Raw genomic sequence first — 23,203 nt, forward strand, 5'->3', positions numbered from 1 at the left:
CTCTCTCTCTCTCTCTCTCTCTCTCTCTGCCATACACACACACACACACACACACACACACACACACACACGTACATACACACACACACACACACACACACACACACATGCATCTATACAAATTCATAGCCCCCAAGAACCATAGCTAGTTCTCCAAAAGCAGTCTTTAAGGACCCAGGTAATTTCCATGCTACGATTAGGAATCAGAGTAGGATACACATATGTCCATGTTTAAGACTTAGTTGTGTCAATCGAAGAGAAAATTACAAAGTGATATGAACAAAAAGTTGAATGTGACCAATAATCCAATTGGTCAAAAAAATTACTGCTTTAAAGAACCAACCCAAGGTTGGGTAAATAAGTTTGTTTCCAAGAAAGCAGCCAGTTAGTTGACTCACATTTATTAGATGCCTACTATGTGCCAGGCAGTGTGCTAATCCTTGGGGGTACAAAGAAAGGCAAAAAACAAACAGACAAAAACAATACTTGCTCTCAAGTAGCTCACATGTCTCAATGAGAGACAATATACAAATAACTATGCATGAACAACTGTTTTTACAGGATAAATTGAGGATAGTCTGAGAGGGAAGACACTAAGATTAAAGAGGATTCAGAAAGGTTTCTTATAATAGGTGGGATTTTAGATGAGACTTAAGAAAGCCAGGGAAGCTAGAAGGTGGTGATGAGGAAGGAGAGAAGTCCAGGCATGGAGGATAATCAATGAAAACTCATAATTGGGAGATGCAGCATCTAATGTGAGAAACAGTAAAGAGGCCAGTGTCATGGGATTGCAAAGTACATAAGATAATAAAGGTAGGAAAGGGCCCAAGAGAATTCCATCACACAAAACAAACAAAAACATGTTGCTCCTCACCAAAACCCCCAAACCCTATGCCTAGAACTGAGGAAGTCTCCAGCTCAGACAAACGTGTGGTTGTGTGTTGATAAACATTCAAATAGTTTCACCAGTTATATCTTAGTCACAGCAGAATACTAGCTCAGGTGATGGGGGAGTATTAAATCTCAAAGCAACCCTATGACCAGAGAATACCAATAGGGGATGGTGATAACCAGCTTAGGTCACTTAGAAATTCAGAGTTACCTTGCATGATACTAATAATAAATCATCTAGAAATTTAAGAACTCAGGGTAAGAATGTCAAAACTATTAAACCAATGATTAGACTTATATACAATATACCAAGCAAAACAGGACAGCAATTACTCATAGAGCCAAACAATTCTTTAATTGAATATATACAATACATGCAACTACATTTTGCTCTGTTTTACAGTATTCCATGTAGTTATTGAAAGGTGTGTTTTTAACTGTTTATAAAATTGTGATTTGTTATTCAGATTTCTGATTTACAAGGAATAAAAATATTTGCTAGTAGGGAAATGTAAGATGCTGTCCCTTTTCTTATGTGGACATTCTTACTTGTTGAATGAGGCAGAAAAGGGACATTCTGTGTGGAAGATCAAGAAAAGCAATTTGAAGGAACATAAACAGTGCTGAGAGAAACAGAGTAAAGCAGTTCCTCAGATAAAAGTTATGAGAATACCTGAGACAGAATAGCACTTCAGAGGGACAGATTCTGACTGATGGTAGTGATGACTGCCATGCATTATTTTCCAGCAGCTCATCTGATTGGTACTTTGAAGGTTACTGCTGGGAAACTTTGAATCAAAACTGTTTGTAAAGCTTTGGTATATGGACTACATCTACTATATCTGACAGAAGTATGGAATTTGGGGTTTCTTGACCTAAGCTACAGATAAAACAGTATACAGAAAAAGGCTGATTTTAGTAAAGAAAGTAAATAAAAAGCTAGATAAGAAGATCAGGAGTTAGAAACAGAAGAACCAAGTGAGGGTAAAAGATTGCTGAAGCTGACAGGAGAATATGCACACAGAGAATGAGACACGAGGAAAAAGAACATCGAAATATATTGAGTTGAAAAGCCACTGGTGCTGAGAGCTGACAGAAGCTATGAACAGTTGACTACATACTCTGCTATTGATGAAGGGAACTGATTTGACTGGAGGAAAGTTCTGCTATTTAAAAGAGCTGATTGTAAGAGGATAATCTTCTGCCATGTTCTAATGAGTAGCTGGGGGAAATCTGCTTTCCTATCTCATGCCATCTAAAGTCTAAGAGAAGGGAAAGCACTCAAAGACTTGTCTATGTTGCCCTTTACTTTCCTCAGTGGATCAAGAAGGGAAACCCCTTTCAAAGCCTATATATATGTGTGTGTGTGTGTGTGTGTGTGTGTGTGTGTGTGTGTGTGTGTGTATAGAGGGAGAGAGAGAGAGAGAGAGAGAGAGAGAGAGAGAGAGAGAGAGAGAATAAAGTCTGCATAGCTTTTCAAATCTGAGGATTAAAAGGAACTGATTTTCACTGAAAGAGTGTCCTGCTGCCTCAGCATAAGACTAAGGGAGTAGGTTTCAGAAACTCTATGGACCCCAGAGTTAGTGCAGATATTAGCTAAAAATATTCAACACTGCTTCGGTGGCCTAAGAGCAGCAGAGAAGCACATTTGTCCTACAGGATATTGGAAAGCTTCATTTCTTTTCTTTTCTTAGGCAATTGGGGTTAAGTGACTTGCCCAGGGTCACACAGCTAGTATATGTGAAGTATTTGGTCTGAGGCCAGATTTGAACTCCGGTCCTCCTGACTTCAGGGACAGTGCTCTATCCACTATGCCACCTAGCTGCCCTATCGGAAAGCTTCAGAAGAGGAGTAGGGAATGTATGATAGAGGCTTTTCCCTAAAAAGACAACCGATATCTCTGCCACAGTCAGATTAATGATTTGCTTCAGCACATGGGTTTTCCTTCTCAAAAATCTCATTGCTGAGTTTATAAAAGTTCATGTTTCCTTGCTCCCACAGATGTTATTTGCATAAGTAAGAGAGTGGGACCCAGATTTATGAATAAATGATTGTTTTAATTGATATTGTTTTTTCTTTTATTGAGTAAATCTCATTTTATGATTATTTTTGCTTTAGCCTTTTTGCTTAGTAAATATTTCAAGATTAATAACACCATTAATGTAATGGTGTTATTGTTACTAATTTGTAAAAATGGGAAACTCACTGGTGGGGGCTCATGAGCTATAGTAATGAATGTAAATGCGTATTTCTTTCACATTGAAGCTACCACCAGGACCCTGAAGGTGAGTTGTAGCAGTGTAACCCTTTTCCAGTGTAATACTCCAAACTTTCATCTTGGCTGTAGGAAAGGTAAGTGAGTCAAGACAACCCAGGAAGAGACAGAGCCTAAATAGAGTCAGGGGTTGATGTTACACCCTTTATAAATGTTATACTTAAAAGTGTATTCACAGAAAAAAAAATCATGACATCCACCTCTAGGTTAGCAGTGTGTTATGATAGAAAGCAGACATGTTTTTGACTTAGAATCAGAATGCATGAATTCTAAGAAAAATGAAGAAAACAATACTTGTACCTTCTATCTTATAGGATTGTTGTAAGGAAAATGTTTTATACTGCAAAGTGTTATATAAATGAGCTATCATTAAAGCTTATTATTACCATAATATTTTTCTATAAAATTGCAAATAAATCCTTTCTTTTAAAATCCTACCCGTATTTGCATCCATGGGGTATGTGAGGTAACACTTTTTAAAGGGTGTTTCTGTAAATATATGCTCTAAATTGTTACACTTAATTTTAAACATTTTAATAAGTGACCTTGCCACTAAATCTTTCTTTTTAGCCATTCTCACTGGTGACCACGTACATTTGGAAAACTTTGTGACATCTTATTTATTAAGTTAAGTAGGCAGATTGAACACTGTGAAATAAGCTTTTGGTAACTACAGTTATAGTTTTGTATTCATGCAGTTTCCTTGTCTAGACTCCTTAGTGCCTTTTACATTAGTGTCTGAGTGTTGACAGATAAACTCGCTGGACAAATGAGGTCATACCCAGCACCTTCCTTAAAGCATAATAGTGCTATAATTTCCAAGTTGCACTTTATGTCCAATTGTTAAATATTCAGCATTTCCTAAATGGAGGTTTGATGGATATTTGAACCATCTCCAGCTCCTTAAAATGGAGCTGACCTTAACACCCATAGGTTCTGGAAATAGCAACCACAGTTTTAAAATTATTCTTAAGCAATCACTTTTATTTAGTACACAGCTGATGGGATCACAGATTAGAGCTGCAGGACATTGCATGCTATGAAGACCAACCCTTTCATTTTACAAAGAAGTTAAATGACTTGCCTAGGGTCACACAGCCAGTAAGTAGAGTCTTCTTGACCCCATCTCCAGCATTCTTTCCTCTATACCACACAGGGGGTAAGTTTACTGGCATAATTTGATTTAATAAACACTTTTTAAGTAACTACTGCATGCAAGAGACTGTGCTGGCCCTGGTAATGCAAAGATGCTTGATTAACAAGTATTTTTTAATTGCTAGTTGTAGGCAGAAAACTATCTTTTTTTTTTAAAAAAAAATAGTGTTTTTTCCAATTACAACATTCACTTTTATAAGATTTTGAGTTCCAAATTTTTCTCCTTCCCTCCCTGTTTTGTAAGAAAAATGTCTATGAAAATTCAGAGAATCATGAGAAGCCTTATATGAACTAATATAAAAGGAAGTAAGCAGAAGTGGAGGAAGGACAGGAACCATAATAGCTAGTATTTATATAGAACTTTAAGATTTGTAAAGTGCTTTATAAACATCATCTTATTGTATCCTCACAACAATGCTGAGAGTGAGGTGCTATTATTTACTAATCCCTATTTTACTGATGAGGAAATTGAAGCAGACAGTTCAAATGACTTGCCCAGAGTCACTTGCACTTCCACTATATGGAGTTCTTGTGGAGAAAACAGTTTGGGAGGCTTAAGGAGTTATATGTTAAATATAACAATAAATAATAATGAAGAAATGTAAAAAGATGAGAATGAGATAATAATAATAACCCATTTGTATAGGACCAAGTTTGCAAAGCACTTTTTTTTCATAGCAACCTCATGGAGTAGGTAGGTGAACCATTATGTGCTCTGTAAGTAGAAAAAAAAAGAGAAAGAGAAAGGGTTGTGATGAGCATAGTGAACAGAGAGCTGGACTAAACGACAGGAAGATCTGGGCTCAACTTCTGCCTCTGACATTTATTGGCTATGGGACTGATACAGTCAGTTCTCTAGGCAAATCTCTAGTGCAGTAAAGTGCAGAGCACGTAGTGATTTTCATTAATAGAGGGAATTTTCTCACAGGGATTTCCATACACCAATGGAATCATACATCTGATAGTAAAAAAAGTAAAATATTTAAAATAACATTATATGCACTGGTAGAAGAATCTCTGTGGACCAAACGACACTTAAACACAAAAGTATTGAAGATGGCATTGGGTTCCCAAAGTGCATGGGCATTGTTTGCATATAATTTGTGAAAAAGCACAATGAGAATGTGGCCCTTAGATCTTATTGAATGGTTTCCATGTATGGTAAAATAATAATAATAATAATAATGTTGTGTTGTTAAGATTGCTGAGTTTTGCATTACAAAAAAAAGTGAAATGTCCATTTAGATTCTCCTGGTTTTAGAGGCATAGGTAGCTAGGTGGTGCAGTGGATAGGACAATGGGCTTGGAGTCAGAAACACTCATCTTCCTGAGTTCAAATCTGACCTCAGACACTTATTAGCTGTGTGACCCTGGGCAAGTCACTTAGCCCTGTTTGTCTTAGTTCCTCATCTGTAAAATGAGCTGGAGAAGGAGACAGAAAATCACTTCAATATGTTTGCCAAGAGGACCTCAAGTGAGGTCACAAAGAGTCAGACATGACTGAAACAACTTAACAATAATAACAACAACAACAAAATTTGGGGGTGGGGGTGTGGAACGGGGTAATAAATCACACAATTAGCATGAAGCACATGAACTTTGGACAGCCTTCTCTAAGATGCCTTGGGGGTGAGGAGTGGAGAGAACCAAACTTGAGGTAAGAAAAGGACTGATAACTTTTGGAGATCTCTTCCTACCCTAAGAGCCCAAGAAAGTCTTCAGTCATTTAAGAACCTGAACCAGGTTTATTTCTTCTTGATGTACTTTTAACTAAGTAAAGCCTACTGACTAGAAATGAATCTATTTGAAGGCATTCTTGGAAGGAGATATTTTAATCAAGGTATTTTCCCCCTCAATTTAGCTACCATTATGAATGTCAACCCATTTGACATGAAGCATGTTGACTAATTCACCATAACAGAAGGGAGATGGGGAAGAAGGAATTAACATGCAGTTAGCTGAGGGGTTAAAGGGAACCGTAGTACCTTTCTTTTGGCTTTGAGCTGCTCGTGGTACCTGTCTGATGTGTCACCTGGGATCTCTCCTCCCCAGAGGGTAATTCCCACAATGGTGTAGGTGATGCCCATGACAAGCAATGGGAAGCAGTACACCAGGACAGTCACAATAATATGGTACCTGCAATGGAAAAGACAAAGGTTATAAGAGTATCCTAGGAAAAGAGATAGGTGGAATTGGCTCTGGTTATGAATCAAACAGAAAAACTTCAAAAAAAATGCCCTCATCATCTGAATGTTCTTCTCACATTTAAAAACAAAACAAAACAAAACACATATGCACACTAAGTAGTCTAAACAATGTTTTTATTGTTGTTGAGTCATTTTTCAGTTGTGTCTGACTCTTTGTGACCTCATTTGGAGTTTTCTTGGCAAGGATACTGGAATGGTTTGCCATTTCCTTCTTTAGGTCATTTTACAGATGAGGAACTGAGACAAAGAGGGTTAAGTGACTTGCCCAGGGTCACACAGCTAATCAGTCTCTGAGACCAGACTTGAATTAATGAAGAGGAGGCTTCTTGATTCTAGCCCCAGTGCTCTATCCACTGTGCCACTGAACAGTGTGGAATAATGAAAACTGGAAGGTTCCAAACTTCCCTGTTTGCTGTTCCCTGTATGTGGAATTCCCTCTCTTACCTGCATGCCTTCTACAGGCCATGCCTGGAATTCACTTGCTCCTTTCTGTATGTCCTAGATTCTTGTAAAGCTCAGCTGGTGTCATCTTATACACAATGATCCCCTAGTTGCTACTGCCCTCTCACTAGAAGAAACTTTCTATTTTGTCTTTACCTTTCCATGCATGTGGTGCCTCCCCCCACCTCAACAGAATGTAAGCTTCTTGAGGGCAAAGCTTGTTTCATTTTTGTCTTTGTATTTCCAGTGACTAAAACAGTGCCTGGCACATAATAAATGCTTCTTGAATGAATGGCAAAATTAGTCCTCCAGAGCTAGATGAACAGACTAATACAATTCATTTTTACCAGGCCCATGCAACACAAAAGGAACTAACTAGCTGTCACATTTCCTTTTTGAAATGGGTTGGGTCTTTGCTCTTTCTGCCAGATATGTCAAAGTAGATATTATAAATAGGTTATCCGATGTAATAAAATATATAAATATATTATATAAATATGTATATTTATAAATAGGTTCAAATATTATGAATAGATCCATTATTCTTCATTTTCTATCTGCAGAAACAATTTTGAACCAATTGTTTATGCCCTTTGTTAAGGTCAGAGTATAACTGACTTGTCTTTTAGCAAGCCAGCAGAACTATATTCTTAAGTTGTTGAGGCATATACACCTGTTACTCTCATGAAGGGAATGGGGCAGCATGAATTACTTTTAAAAATATAGAGAGAAAAATTCACAGCAATTATAAACAAAATGATGAAGCTCCATGGATAATTCCTAATTCAAGAGAAAGTCCCACTGTCTACCAGCCTGAGCTGCCATCTTTTTAATTTGTTTGCTTCTCAAACTATTTCTAGATCATAGAGATAGAAAGAAGCATCCTTAATTGTCCTGGGACCTTTTGTTTTAAAAGTCCTCATAAATAGATAGGATGAGTATGGCAGAAGAAAATTTAATCTATTAGCTTCTATTTTCTTACAAGGCTATACATATGTGGATTGAGGGTTACCTGATAATCCTGTTGACATGTGACTGACATTTAGAAAATGAAGGGCTAACATCATTCAAGCAATGGTTCAGAAGTTTTATGTATTGAATATGAATTATGGTCACCTATTTTTTCATAAGATCTTCCTGGCATTTTTTTCTGCATAATTTCATCTTTTGGTGGCCTAGGCTAATTGAGAGGATTATTATTTTTTAAATACCAACTTATTTTTCCTTTTAAAAATATTTTATTTTTTTCTAATTACACATAAGAACCATTTTTAACATTTATGTTAAAATTGTTTGAGTTCCAAATTCTCTCTCTCCGTCCCTCTTCTCCCCCCTTGTTGAGAAGGCAAGCAATTTGGCATGGGTTATACGTATGCAGTCATGCAAAACTTATTTCCATATTAGTCATGTGGTGAAAGAAAACTTAGACCCCTCCCCTCAAAAAAGGCAAGAAAAATAAAATAAAAAGTATACCTCTATCTGCATTCAGTTGACTGGATTATTGTAACTAGAAGGCAATCATAGCTGAATAATTTGTTGTTTCTAAAGAGAAAACTCACTCTAGCAGAGAAAATACTGAAATTCCAGTTGAAATTAAATGATATATAAATGTGTATTATACACACTCACATGTTTAATCTTACCATAAGAATAGTAAAGGCAAATGGCAATGCAAAATAAAACATCTACCAATTGGTAATATTCCTACAACTTTCCCCAGATCTCCTTATATGTCCAAACATAGGATTAATCCAAATCTGAGACTTCCAAGAATTGTATAATTGAATGTTTTCATTCCCTTCATCATTCAATGGGATATGTTGTCTAAAATTCAAGTCCTCAAAAAAAGAATGTTTTTCCTTTTTGATTTTCTTAAATGCAAATCCAAAATATGACACAACATATGTAGAGAAACACAAAGCCTATCCTACTGTTCCATGCCTTTCATGATTCTTTCCTAGCCTGATCTTATTTATAAGAAACATAAAAGATGAAATTAACTCACGTAAAATTCTGTTTGGGACCTTTTGGCCATTGTACATAGCAAAGTGTTCGACCAGGCATCACTTTTGTTTTGGAGTAAAGACACTGGGGAAAGGCAAGAAGGAAAGCCAGAATCCAAATGCTTCCAATGACGACTTTTGTAGCAGTTGCAGATAGTCTGGGTTTCAGAGGATGTATAATGGCCATGTACCTGTTTTGAACAAACCAAATTCTTGTTAGGAGAATGTGTTTCATATAGGAAAAGTTCAAAGTTCAGTGACTAAGTTTCTTTCTGTGTTGAAGAGCAAAATGAAGATGGGTAAACATATTTTTTAAATATTTATTTTATTCTGAACTTGAGAAATAATACAAGCATTTCCATAACATAGTAGCACCTTTTTTTCTCCCCTCTCCTCAGATGGCTACTATTAGACACAAATATATATATATATATATATATATATATATATATATATATATATATATATATATATATATTATATATGTGTGTGTGTGTGTGTACATATACATATATTATATATATGTAAAACCATTCTATACAGTCTTCTATTTATCAGTTCTTTCTCTGGATGCAGGTAGCATCTTCCTTCATATGTCCTTTGTAGTTAATTTGGGGATTTATGATAGTAAAAATGACTTAGTCACTCAAAGTTGTTCTTAAAAAAATATTGCTATTACTGCACACAGTGTTCTCTTGGTTCTGCTCATCCTGCTCTTCATTATTTCATGCAAGTGGATCCATGTTTTTCTAAGATCATTGAGCTCATCATTTCTGATAGCATAGTAATATTGCATCACAATCACATACCACAACTTGTTCAGCCATTCCCCAACTGACTGGGGTTCTTTGCCACCACAAAGAGAGCTGCTATCAATATGTTAGCTGATAGCACAGTAATATTGCATCACAATCACATACCACAACTTGTTCAGCCATTCCCCAACTGACTGGGGTTCTTTGCCACCACAAAGAGAGCTGCTATCAATGTGTTAGGACATATAGGTTCTTTTTCTTTTTTCTTTTAAATGTTACATTCCAAGAGCAATTCCATATAGCATATACTGCTGAAACAATGTGGATGGTATCTATTCACTTTATAAATCAAAGATATCTTCAATTTTGACAACAGAGAATTAAGAGAGAACAGAGTACACTAAGGATCCAAGTTTGTACCACAAATTATACAAAATATTCCTGAGTAAAACATTGCTCCCTTTCTAATACGGATTGTTTCTTGAACCTGGACATGTACTCATATTCTTGATACTCGTATAATCAGGTTGAATATAAGAACCCACTCTTTAGATACTTGATCAAAATAGTAAGGACATCACAGAATCACAGAATTTTAGGGTTGGAAGGGATCTGAAGTGGTTATCTTGCCCAATGCATACTCCAAAAAGGAGCCCACTACAACCTACCTTACTAATGGTAACCTAACCTTTGACTGAAGAGCTTCAATGAAAGAGATCCCATTACTTCTAAAGTTAGCCCATTCTCCTTTTGGATAGGTCTAGTTTACTAAAATTTTCCCACCATCGAGCGCAAGTTTGCCTCTTTCATCTCTCAACTACTCTGCCCTCTGGGCACAGACAGAACAAGACTGAATTCAAATATTTGAATAAATTCAAATACTTGAAGATAGTTATCATATCCTCCAAGACTTTTCTCTAAGCTAAACATGTGCATTTCTTTCTTCATATGGTGTCAACTTGAAGCTCTTCATTATTCTGGCTTTCTCTAGTTTACCAAAAGTTTTTGTAAAATGTGATTCTCTAAACTGAACAAAAATTTCTAGGTATGGTCTGAACAGGGCAGAAAGAGCAGTATCCTCATCTCCTCATCTCTAAAAGCTGCACTGTTCTTTGTTTAGTTGGAATTATATTGACTTTTTTTTAGCTAACATCTCCTATTGTTGATTCATGTTGAAACTGCAATCCATTAAAACCCCTATATCTTTAAAGACAAACTAGTGTCTAACCATTTTGTACTTGGGAAATTAACATTTTAAATCTTAAGTGTAAAAATGCTTATTTATTACTACCAGTTTCATCTTTTTGATTTAGTCAAATATTCTAACCTGTTTGCATCTCTACTCTGCCATTCAGTGGGTTAGCTAGACCTCCCAGTTTTGTGTCATTTGAGAATTTGAGTAGCTTGCATCAGTATACCTTTATTCAAGTCAATAAAAACATTAAACAGCTCCAGGCCAAGTACAGATATATGGGGGCTCTTTCCTATTTAGCTCCTTCTAAGTTGATATCAAACCCTCAATGACTATTCCTTGAGTTAGGACATTCAACCAAGGAAGGGGAAAAGGAGGGGAACAAGTATTTATTAAACACCTACTATGTGCCAGGCACTGTGCTAAGTGTTTTACATATATTATTTCATTTGATTCTCACAGAAACCCTGGGAGGTAGATGTTATTTTGATCTCCATTTTAGGCTGAGGAAACTGAGGCAGAAATTGTGACTTGCCAAGGGTCTCTCAGCTAATACGAGTCTCAGGTCAGATTTGAACTCAAGTCTTCTTGACTCTGGACCCAGGGCTCCATCCATTGTGTCACCTAGCTGCCTCTGAATCCATTTAATTACAGTATTGTCTAGCCCACATCACTCCACCTTTTCCACAATGCTAGCATGAGAGATCTATTAAATTCTTTGTTTAAGTCTAGGCAAACTATATTTACCAATTCTTTTGAGCAACCAATTTAGAAAACTGTCAAAAAAGAACTTAAGGTTACTTTGGCATGACCTGTTGTTATTGAAGTCTCTTTGTCATCACTGTTTTCTTTTCTAGACATTCACCAAATCACGGTTAAGCTTGATAATTTTCAAATCTCTATGCTTTTTCTTTTTTTAAAAAAATTGGGACATTTGCCCTTCTTCAGTCATGTGGTATTTCTCTCAACCTCCATGATCTTTCAAATATCCTTGACAGTGGCTCAGAATTCATGAATGATAGGTCTTTCAGTATCAAATGGAACTAGGAGCTTTCTTACTCTTTCCTCATTTATACTGTATATCAATTCTCTATTAGCTATTTTTGCTCTGTCCTTTCCAGTCCAAAAGTAATTTTCTTTGCCTGAGAAACAAGCAAATTAACAATTGCACAGATCTGCCTTTATAAGATGTTAGTTATCACCATCCCATACACCCTGGGCAATGGTCCTCTTCTCTCTCTGATTCTCCTTTTCCCCAAATTAGTTAAAAACATATTTTTGTTTTCCTTGACAGCCCAAATACATTTTAAACTTTCACATCCCTGACATGATGCTTACAGTATTGTGCTATACTTTTAGAAGAAGAAGAACAAAACTAAAACAGAAAGGAAAGAGGGATCAAGTATAGGGGATAATGAATAATTGAACTGGTTAAGACTATGTAGGGCTCATCCTTTCTTTCAACTTCTATACATAGCTTTTAAAAATATAAATTATTTGGTGAATCTTCTGTGCATACACATTGGTCTCTTCAAGATAGCTTCTCCCCCCCATAAGAAATATTTGCTATTGTATTTTCACAGGTTTTTTTGTGGGGGGGTGAGGTAATCGAAGTTAAGTGACTTGCCCAGGGTCACACAGATAGTAAGTATCAAGTGTCTGAGTCTGGATTTGAACTCAGTCCTCCTAACTCCAAGGCTGGAGCTCTATCAACTGCACCACCTATCTGCCCATGCATCTTCACAATTTCATCCTTGTGAGTTCCCCAGACAGACTTCTCCTTTAGAATTTTGGCCCAAAAGATTTTACCTATCCTTCCTTGAATCCTTTTAATCTACTCTCCCAAACTCCAGAGTGTATATTTTAGACATTATGTTTATCTTTCCTCTCCTTTTCCATCATAAATTTTAAGATGTACTGGTAATTTCCCATCACAGTTCCCTGTAATTTCTATCCCAGCAACCAGTTCATGGCATTGGTAACAATCTGATCCTGTGCATAATTTCCCCTTTTGGGCGGCTAGACTTAACAGAGTGCTGGACTTTGAGTCAGAAGAACCAGAGTCCAATTCCTGCCTCACACACTTAGCAGCTGTGTGACCCTAGACAAGTCATTTAATTTCTATGACTCTTGATTGCCTCATCTGTAGAATGAGGGAGTTGTACTTCATAGCCTCAAGTTCCCTCCTAGCTCTAAATTTATGATTCTATGATTTTACCACATCTGTCATGACTCTTTCATTTTTTGAAGAATAAAATTATCATTAAGGCATATCAGGATTTTTTTTTAAAGCAGCTCCATTTAAGCTAGAGAAAGCTCAAGCATATGTCTAGATAATGAAAGTCACCCAGCACTACTAGGTCATGTCTCTGTCAATACCTAAATCAAGGAGTGTTTCCATTTACTTTATTCTTTTTAAAACAAGTGTAAAACTTCAGAATCTCCTTTGACTTTCTTCTTTCCTTCATCCCCTATATCCATTCAGTTTACAAGTCTTATATTTCTATTTTCACAATATATCTGTCTATGTTCCTTCTTTTCCACCTCCATGGCAAACATCTTAGTTTGGGCTCCCTTCACCTCTGTACTTGATTATTAGAACAGTACTTTTAAAAATGTAAATGAAGTGTTAAAATTTCTTTCTAAACAGCCCGGTGTTAGCTGATGATCAAAGTGACGAAGTTCTTATTGGAGTTTTCATAAACAAACTATAAGAAAATGTAAAGTAATTACTTAACTTGACGACATACTGAAGAAGTTTCCTAGATGGTCTGATAATACAATAAAGACTTCCTCAGTCAACGTGAGGGCATTGGCCATTGGACAAAGGCAATTGATGGAGCGCAGTGATTGGTTGGCTAAAGGATCAATTATGCCATCAATAACTTCTCACTAACAAAAAAAAGTTTGAAGAAGTCCCCTTTTCACATTTTTCCTTTTACATATTGGAGAGTGCTTATTCACTTAATATATAAATATATACGTATATATATATATATAATTTATATATATTTTATATAATATATAATATATTGATAATAGCTCTTTCTGTAATAGCAAAGAACTGAAAACTTAGGGAATATTCATCAAAAGTGAAATGGCTGAAGATATTGTGGCATATGAACATAATGGACTATTATTAAGAAATTATGAAAAAGCTGGTTTCAGAGAAAACTGGGAAGACATTTATGAACCAAAGCTGAGTGAATTAAGCAGAGCCTTCAGAACGATTTCTTCAATGACATTGTAAAGAAAAACTCTGAGAGACTTAGAAATGCTGATGACTAACCATCATCCCTAAAATAAATAATGAAGTATGCTAACTACCTTCTGACTGAGTAGTGATGGACTCACATTATTGAACGAAATGTATGTTTTTATACACAATATGGGAATATGTTTTGCTGTCCATGCAAATATATTTTAAGGTTATTGTTTTTCTTTTTTCACTAGGGGTATAGCAAATAAATTAAACAGAAGAACAGGCAGAAGGAAATGCAAATAGGACAGCATTAAAATTACATAATGAGCCAATTATATACATAAAAACATAAGATATTAATGGTTTCATGTTCAATCCTTTACATTGTACATGGAGATATTCATTTGGTCTTGCTTAAGTTCAAAATAGGAAAAATGAAAATTTAAGAACATATAACATATATATACATATATATGTATCTATATCTATATCTATATCTATATCTATATCTATATCTATATCTATATCTATATCTATATCTATATCTATATCTATATCTATATCTATATCTATATCTATATCTATATCTATATCTATATCTATATCTATATATCTATATATCTATATCTATATATATATATATATAGAGAGAGAGAGAGAGAGAGAGAGAAAGTGTGTGTGTGTGTGTGTGTGTGTGTGTGTGTGTGTGTGTGTGTGTGTGTGTGTGTATGAACTGTTTTCTCTTTCTGGTTTTGAAGAATGTCATCTACAGTAGATTACCGAATTATTGTTTCAAAAGCAAAACACCATGAGACAATTTCAGAAAAAAAGTTCCTACGGTTGTCATAGCAAATGCTAGGGCTATGTTTTTATGGTCTTTTTTGGAGTAATAAATTCGGAAATATTCTGGAGTTGATAATAACATGGGGTTGTCAATCTATATACTACATAGCATCATATAACATTTATAAATTAATGACCACTAACATCATTTATTATGTTGGTATAACCCCCATACATCTATGAATCTTTTGAATTGTCTGTCCTACTTTATTTCTAAAAGGAATATTTTGTTGTTATATTGTATGAATTCAGGTTTTGTGTGCATTAGAAACTTTATTCCTAGATATTTCTGCATTTTATGGTCATTTTGAATGGATTTCTCTCCTGTCATTTCTTTTTTTAAAAAAGATTTTGTGGATTTATCTTGTGTCTTTCTACTTCATTGATATTATTAATTATCTTTATTAGTTTCTATGCTGATTCTTTGTGGTCTTCTAAGTATTCATTATGTCACCTATAAAGAGTTATAATTTTGGCCTCCTCTTTGTATTTCTACCTTTTCTTTAATTTTTCTCTCAAATTGTTATGGCAAGCATTTTCAGAGCTATATCAAATAATGTTGCAAAATTTTTGCATCCTTGCTTTAACCATATATATAATAGGAAAGAAAAGTATTTATTCATTGCAAAGAATACGATCTTGTGGTTTTTGGTGCATTTTTTTCATATTAAAATCAGCTTCTATGCTTTTTATGGTTTTAAATATAAATGAGGTTTTTTTTTTACAATTTTGTCAAAGGCTTTTTTGGCACTTACTGACATAATTATATAAGTGTTTTTATAGTTTATGTGATGAATTATTCTGCTTGTTTCTATTCTAATGAATCAATGGTAGAAAGCCAACATGGTCATCATCCATAGTATCTGATGTGTATTGGTATAATCTCTTTTTTACAACTTTATTTTAGATTTTCATCAGTAATAATTAAAAAGAATGTCCCATAATTCTTTTTTCTCTGCTTTATCCCTCTCTTGTTGGGTTATCTGGACCATATTTTAATCATAAAAGGAAGGTAGTATATTATCTTCCTTCTCAATTATTATAAATAATTATTGTAATGTAATCTTTACCTCACTTAGTTCAGATCTCCTCCCTACCCTAGACACATTACTATGTTGACTTGTTGGAACTAGAATGTCTGCCTATAGATGGGCAGGCATTACTCAAAGGGACTTTGGCAGAGAAGTGGTAGTCGTATGGAGAAACAATACACTTAAACGCAGGTGCCTTAGAACAGTGACTGGACTGCTGATCAAAATGGAGGATCTTCTGGGATTCCATTCTGTATTGTCTGAGCATGGGCAGTTCATAATGACTGGCAAACGTTGTTCTTCTGGAGGCCATGAGTGTGGAAAAGTGAAAATCGACATGGGAACATCTCATTCAAGGCAACCTCTCTTTTTTCCCTAACTAGGGCTTAGAGTAGCATAGATTTTACTTGTTTTTTAAATATTTAAATAAAATTCACTTGTAAATCTCCCTGGACCAGATAGGTTTATCTCTTATAATTATTTTTAATTTTCTGAAGTTGATCTCTCTCTTTATGTATAACTTTATATATTATATGTAACACATATATAAACATATGTGTAACACGCAATATATGTTAATTTTAATATATTATATACATGTAATCTACATGTTTATGCTGTTTATTTATGTATTTTTTTTTGAGACTGGGTCCCCCCTCTCTCTCCCAGGATGAAAGTGCAAAGACTACTCACAAGGCCCTGTGATCAGCCCTGATCTGCTGCTGAGCACAGCAGCTGTAACTTGTTCCATTTTTTTCCTGGCATTTTTTCATCTCTCTTTAGGAAGTCTAGTGGTCCTCTGCTCCCTATAGATTCACTATAAGCAGCCAGGTTGAGTAGGGGATGGAGCGCTGGGCTGGAGGCAAGAAGACTTGAATTTATATCTGGCCTGAGATACTTACTAGCGATGTGATTCTGGGCAAGTCCCTCGACATCTGTCTGCTTCAGTTTCCTCAGTTATAAAGTGGGGATAATGATAGCACTAACCTCCCAGGGTTATTGTGTGGATGCAATGAGATAATATTTGTAAAGTCCTTAGCACAGAGCTTGTTTTATAGTAGGTGTTTAATAAATGCTTATTTTTATTCCCTTCTCATGTTGGCACTAGACTTAGTGTGGAGACCCTATCAGTCCAACTCAGACTCCAGAGCTCAAGCAATCTGCCAGCCTCAGCCTCCATGGGGATTATAGGCCTTGAACCAATACAGTGGGCTTAAACAATCTTTAATTAGATCATTCCCAACTCAAACTGAGTTCCTCACTCCAAACAAATGCTGACCAAAGTATTTCAAAGTCATTGGTCATTTTCTTTCATAGAGATCGATTATAAAGTTAAAACTCATCTTTGCGGTATCCATACAGAAGCTTAATTTTCTTTTAACTTGTTCTCATCCTTGACCTCCTTGAAAGTTACTTGTAGTTTCCCTATAAGACATTATAATGTCTTTTTAAAAATGTCTTTTTGAGGGGCAGCTAGGTTTTGTAGTGGATAGAGCCCTGTACCGTACACTGGAGCTCAGTTCAAATCCAGCTTCAGATGAGTATTTGCTGTATAACCTTGGGCAAGTCACTTTAAACCCTGTCTCCCTCAGTTTCCTCATCTGTAAAAATGAGGATGATAACAGCATCTACCTCACAGGCTGTGAAGATCAAATTAGAAAATAATTGCAAAGCACTTAGCACAGTGCCTGGTGCATATTAAGTACTGCATAAATCTTAATTATTATTATTATTAACTATTATCTCCTATCTCTCTGAACTTCTTTGCTTTTCTGGGTCATTGTACTTGGTAATTTTTGCCGTCTTCCTCTCTTGCTACCATTATTAAGTCGACTTCAGCCTACTCGATGCATTTGCTTTTTGTATCTCTGGGCACCCTGTAGGTGAGATTACTGTCATATGCTTTTCTTTGGCTGCTTGTCATTTCTTCTCTGAAGTCATGATGCATTTTCAGACTCGTGCTTGGTAGGGCTAACTAGGCAGAACACATTTGTTTGTATTATATGGACCTGTCTGTTTTCCCATTTACTTCTGGCTCCTGTACAAAATGCTTTAATCTCTGCAGCTCAATGTAGAATGAAGCCTGGTGATTTCCCTTCTCATCATAAAGATTAGTGGTTGCTACTATTGCTGCCCACAGCCCATGTAATTTGAATTTGTCAGATGTGACGTGAAGAAATTTTTTTGGCCTTCATTTAACAACTGAAAAGAATAAACTGCCTTTTTCTATCCCCTAGGACAAAAAAGTTGTCTGTGTTTTCCAGACCTCATGATCTACAAACTATGATAAATCAATTAACTTTTTAAACCATGAATTGAACCCAAATATCGTTTTTGACCTTCAATCAAAACCAAACTTTTTCTCATTTGAAAAAAAAATGAAACCAAACTTTATGAAATGGTTCAAATTCAAACCAGATTTAAATATTTTCTGAAATTACTGAATCTAAGCAAAGAAGGGACATCAAATAACCTTCAAATAGAAATGAAATAAAACTGATCACTCTTTATCAATTTTAATCAAATCTCTTTTTTTAGAAGTGTAAAAATAGTAATCCTATTTGAAAGAGATGACATCAAATTCTAGTAAAATTACAGCAAAACTTGCATATGCCCTTGCAGTTTACTATAATGAAATTAATTTGCACAAGAACTTTAAATTAAGCCATGAAGCTGAGAGCAATAGCAACCTCAAAGAGAAAATTTAAATCCTTCTTTAAATTGTAATTAACAATAGTAATCACGAGTAACTTTGTTAAAATGCCGGGAACTCATCATCTTCTGATTTAAATAATTTCTCCTTCCAAATTTTAGGCTTGGAGGTAGAAGTGATTAAAAAATATTCATAAGCAGCCTGCCTACTGCTTTTAGCATTTCAGCAATTTAAAAAAAGTGAAATCAGAAGCTAGCTGGCTTAATACTGATGAGGCTTTATGAAACAATAAGTGACTTTTCTGCAGCCATACTGACATTGTTGCAGACAGTGAATAATCTTGTTCTAGCTACAATTTATCAGAATTTGATTTCTAGCATATCTGGAGAAAAAGATCCTATAATCCCAACCTCCTTTCCCCTCATTTTCACTGCCCCCCATCCCCATCCACCCTTCATATTTTGATGACGTGCTAAAATTGACTTGAAAGCTGGCTTTCCTATGAGAATATGGACAGTCTGAGTTCACGGCACTTTAAATTTTGATAAAAAGTACTCTGGGTTGAATAGATGTTAAGTCAAATCTGATTTTCCCCTCAAAAACTCTGCTATAATATGTGTATGTGGAGGGGTTGTCCAGTAAGAGAATGGTCTCCTGGAGGCTAAGAGCTCAAGAGTCTTGGCATAGATAACCTTGTGCAGGCCTTGGTGGGGTAGGGGAGTGGGCACCACAGTAGGACCATTTAAGACCAAAACTTGGCAAGTAAGGGCAATAGTATGTACATGAAACCTGAGGACATCAGGATGCACATTGAGCGGGAGGTGGTATAAGATGTTTTGTCTCTATTTTCTTGTTTTCACTGGGCCTGTGATTTTATTGGTATGAGCAGCTCCAAGTGATGGACTCCCTTTACCCATGCAGATCAATATCCATTGTGCAAGCTTAGAGAGTCACCTGGTACTCAGGAAGATTGAAAGCCTTGCTGGAGGTCACATTGCCAGTATGCATCACAGCAACACTGGCCTTCTAGCCATTCCTTGCACACTCCATTTCCCACTCCATGGCTTTTCACTGTCCCCCACACCTGGAGTGCTCGCCTGACTCACCTCTGCCCTCACCATTTCCTTCAAGCCTCAGCTAAAACCCTACCTCCTGTAGGAGGCTTTTTATGGTCATCTCCACCATAGTGCCTTCTCTCTCTGAGATTACCTTCCATGTACACAGTATTTATCTTATATAGGTATAATTGAATGTAAACCCCTTGGGGCTAGAGGCTAATTTCATCTTTTTGTTTGTGTATGTGTGTCCTTAGTCCTTAACACAAATATATTAAATGCCTAATAAATGCTTTTCGACTACTGATTGATTCTCAGAGGAAGGATTGGAACCCAGATCTTTCTGACTTTGAGGCCACATCTCCATCTGCTATACAATTGTTCAATTATTTTTCAGTTGTATCTGACTCTGCATGACCCCATTTGGGGTTTTCTTGTCAAAGATACTAAAGTGGCTTGCCATTTTCTTTTCCCACTCATTTTTACAGATGAGAAAACTGAGGCAAATGGGTTTAAGTGACTTGTCCAGAGTCATATAGCTAGTAAGTGTCTGAGGCCAGATTTGAACTCAGGGAGTCTCTGACTCCAGGCCCAGCACTCTATGCACTATGGCTCCACCTAGTGCCCATCAAAGGGCCATTACATTTGAAATTGATGTTTCTATAACTCCGAACTGCTCTCAGTCTAGGACCAAGATGAAAAGGCAAGATAGGTGCCTCTATTTAATCTTTTCTCTGTGTATTCGGGATAACATCTAGTTTCAAAGGCCATGCTTTTCCACTGTATGGCCAAGGTACCTCCAAATTAATGGTTGCAAGGATGTTTTTGTTTGTTTGTTTATCTTCCTAACTAGGGACTTGGCTTGTTAGTAGCAGGACTATGCCAGAGACAAGAAATACTTTTATAATTAGCTTTCTGCAACCTTGATGATCCTAGAAGTAATTTGAATGTCACTCCTTATAAAAGACATCTGAGTTTTAATTAATACAGAGTTTTTTAGACTTTGCTCACCAATACTTAAAGTAATTCAAAACTGATAAGATAATATGGGCCTCATGCTCATTCGTACTAGGAGGGAGATTTTTCTTTACACATTGCAACCTGAGCATGCATGTAATGTCTTTCAAGAAAAGAATGTAGTTATCTTTGCCACTTTAGATGTAATCAGCTATGATTATACCTAATCTAATCACTTTGAGGAGGTGGAATCATATTCCTGGGAAAAGGCAGACTCGCGATAAGACCCATATCACAGTTCCTCAGAGGTACATGCTGAAAGGAGTGACTATGGGCATGGTGCCTTTTCAATTGTACTTTGCCAGCCTGAATGTTCTGATATTTGCCTATGGTCATTTGTTTTCTTTGTTAGTTGGCTTTGTTGAACAGTTTAAAAAAATCTTTTTCTTTTAAAATCTTTGTTAGAAAAAAAGTTACACTTGGAAGGGGTTTGGCGTAAATGTTGTATAAAACCCAGCTTCAGGAAAGAAAAAACCAAGTGCTCTGGATGATAGGCCAATAGACATGTTCAAAGGTGTCCATAAGCTGGCATGACAGGTGAGTAAGTCATGGAAAGACTAGTCGAGTCCATCATGGGTTTCCTAAAGTGACATCAAAACCTCCAATTAGATTACTGTCAAGCCTTCAGTCTTGAAGGCCGTGCCACTTTAAAAAATACCACTGATGCCTTTTTGTCTTCTGTGTCACAGCCTTTTTCTGATACACCCCCACTCCGAGTACTAATCCTTCTTTGTAACAACAAAAACACTAGCAAAAGCAACCAACAAAAGGAACACACATATGCCTGACAGGATAGGCATCATTTCACACTTGTTGTACCTTATCTCTCTACCAAACGGAGCAAAGTGTATTTCACCTTTTCCTCTTTAGGACAATGATTGGTCACTGGGGATTAATCTGTCATTGGCTGCCTTTTCATGATATTTTAATTTACATCACTACAGTCATTGTATATTTGGATCTCTAAGTCCTGCTTACTTTACCCTACATCAACTCATAAGTCTCCTCATATTTCTTAAATTGCTCATCCCATCTAGCTGTTTATGTGGACTATCTTGCCATCCGCCTTGTTATTGGTCCACTAAAATAGTACTCTTTGGTTAGAAACCATGCCATCAATCCCTGTGGGAATTAATCCACCCAGTTTTGCAACTGACTTGAGTTTGATATAGCTGGATAATCTTACCAAATCTAGTCCCAAACCAAACCATGTTTCACATCCTCATCCCATCTAGTCATTCACCTATGGTTTCTTGCTAGTATCTTTGCTCTGCTACCACACACACACACACACACACACACACACACACACACACACACATATATATATATATATATATATATATATATATACACGTATACATACATACACATATATACACACATATATAGGTATACGTGTGATATATGGGTGTGTATATATATATATATATATACATACATGTATATATAAAATCAGCATTATCATTGCATCTAGAATGGACGTAGAAAACTTAGTTAACTGATCTGTGGATCCAACTCATTAATCCCTATGGCTCACTACCTACCTACATATCTATCTATCTATCTATCTATCTATCTATCTATCTATCTATCTATCTATCTATATCTGTTCTGTCTGTCTGTCTATCTATGATCTATCTATCTATCTATCTATCTATCTATCTATCTATCTATCTATCTATCTATCTATCTGTCTGTCCGCCTGTCTGTCTATCTATCTATCAAACTATCTATCTTATCTCCACCTTTATAATGTAATCTCTCATAGGGCAAATACTGTCTTACTTTTGCATTTGTAGCTCTAATGATTAACATTGTATTTGTCCATTGTATTGTATTCACTTAATAAATATTTTTTTCATTTATTCATTGTTACTTCTTATAGCTCAATAACATTCATGATATTTATACACTACAGTTTTTTTTAATAATTCCTAACTAATAGACAACCACTTCCCCCCTCAATATATTACTATTTTTTGCTACCACAATAAAAAGAAGCCTTGCTTTATTGCAGAGGTTACAACTGCTAGAGAGGTTATTGGTTGATGAGTTTGGGAAGTCTGGTTGAGTCTGTGTAGCAACACAGTAATTAAGCTACAGGAGAACATGACAAAATAAATTTCCCATAAAGTGTTCATCTTCTGGATGTCACAATAATGGATTAGCTGTCTCATTGCTGCTCCTTAGAAAGTAGATGACACAAGTCTAATCTGCTGAGAGTGTCCAGAAAAATCAGCTGTTGATAAGGAAGTAGATTTAGACTCAACATAAGGGGAAAAAAACTGCTAAAAATTAGAGCTAAACATTTAAACATTTAGAGTCTAAACATTTAAAGAGCAATCCTTGCAGGTAGTGTTTCCTGTAATTGAAAGTCTTCAGATGGATAGATGGATTGATGACCCAGCTATTTTACATTTGGAGACTTTCAGTTATAGGAAATCCATTTGCAGATGAGTCAGAATCTAGATATATTGATT

At 35.9% G+C, this 23,203-nt stretch overlaps 1 protein-coding gene across 1 annotated transcript in view; it reads right to left on the reverse strand.

Annotated features, from left to right (window-relative positions):
- The window catches only part of TACR3 (tachykinin receptor 3), a 104,693-nt gene that overhangs the window by 46,275 nt on the left and 35,215 nt on the right, over nt 1-23,203 (reverse strand). Inside the window, exons 2-3 of the mRNA XM_021008386.2 lie at nt 8,975-9,163; nt 6,307-6,457 (exon numbers count right to left, since the gene is read on the reverse strand). Of these exons, the coding sequence (XP_020864045.1) occupies nt 6,307-6,457; nt 8,975-9,163 (340 nt within the window). The remainder of the gene's footprint in view (nt 1-6,306; nt 6,458-8,974; nt 9,164-23,203) is intronic.

Source organism: Phascolarctos cinereus, unplaced genomic scaffold, assembly GCF_003287225.1.
Source record: "Phascolarctos cinereus isolate Bilbo 61053 unplaced genomic scaffold, phaCin_HiC Scaffold_9;HRSCAF=440, whole genome shotgun sequence".
In the NCBI taxonomy this organism is placed as follows: domain Eukaryota; kingdom Metazoa; phylum Chordata; class Mammalia; order Diprotodontia; family Phascolarctidae; genus Phascolarctos; species Phascolarctos cinereus.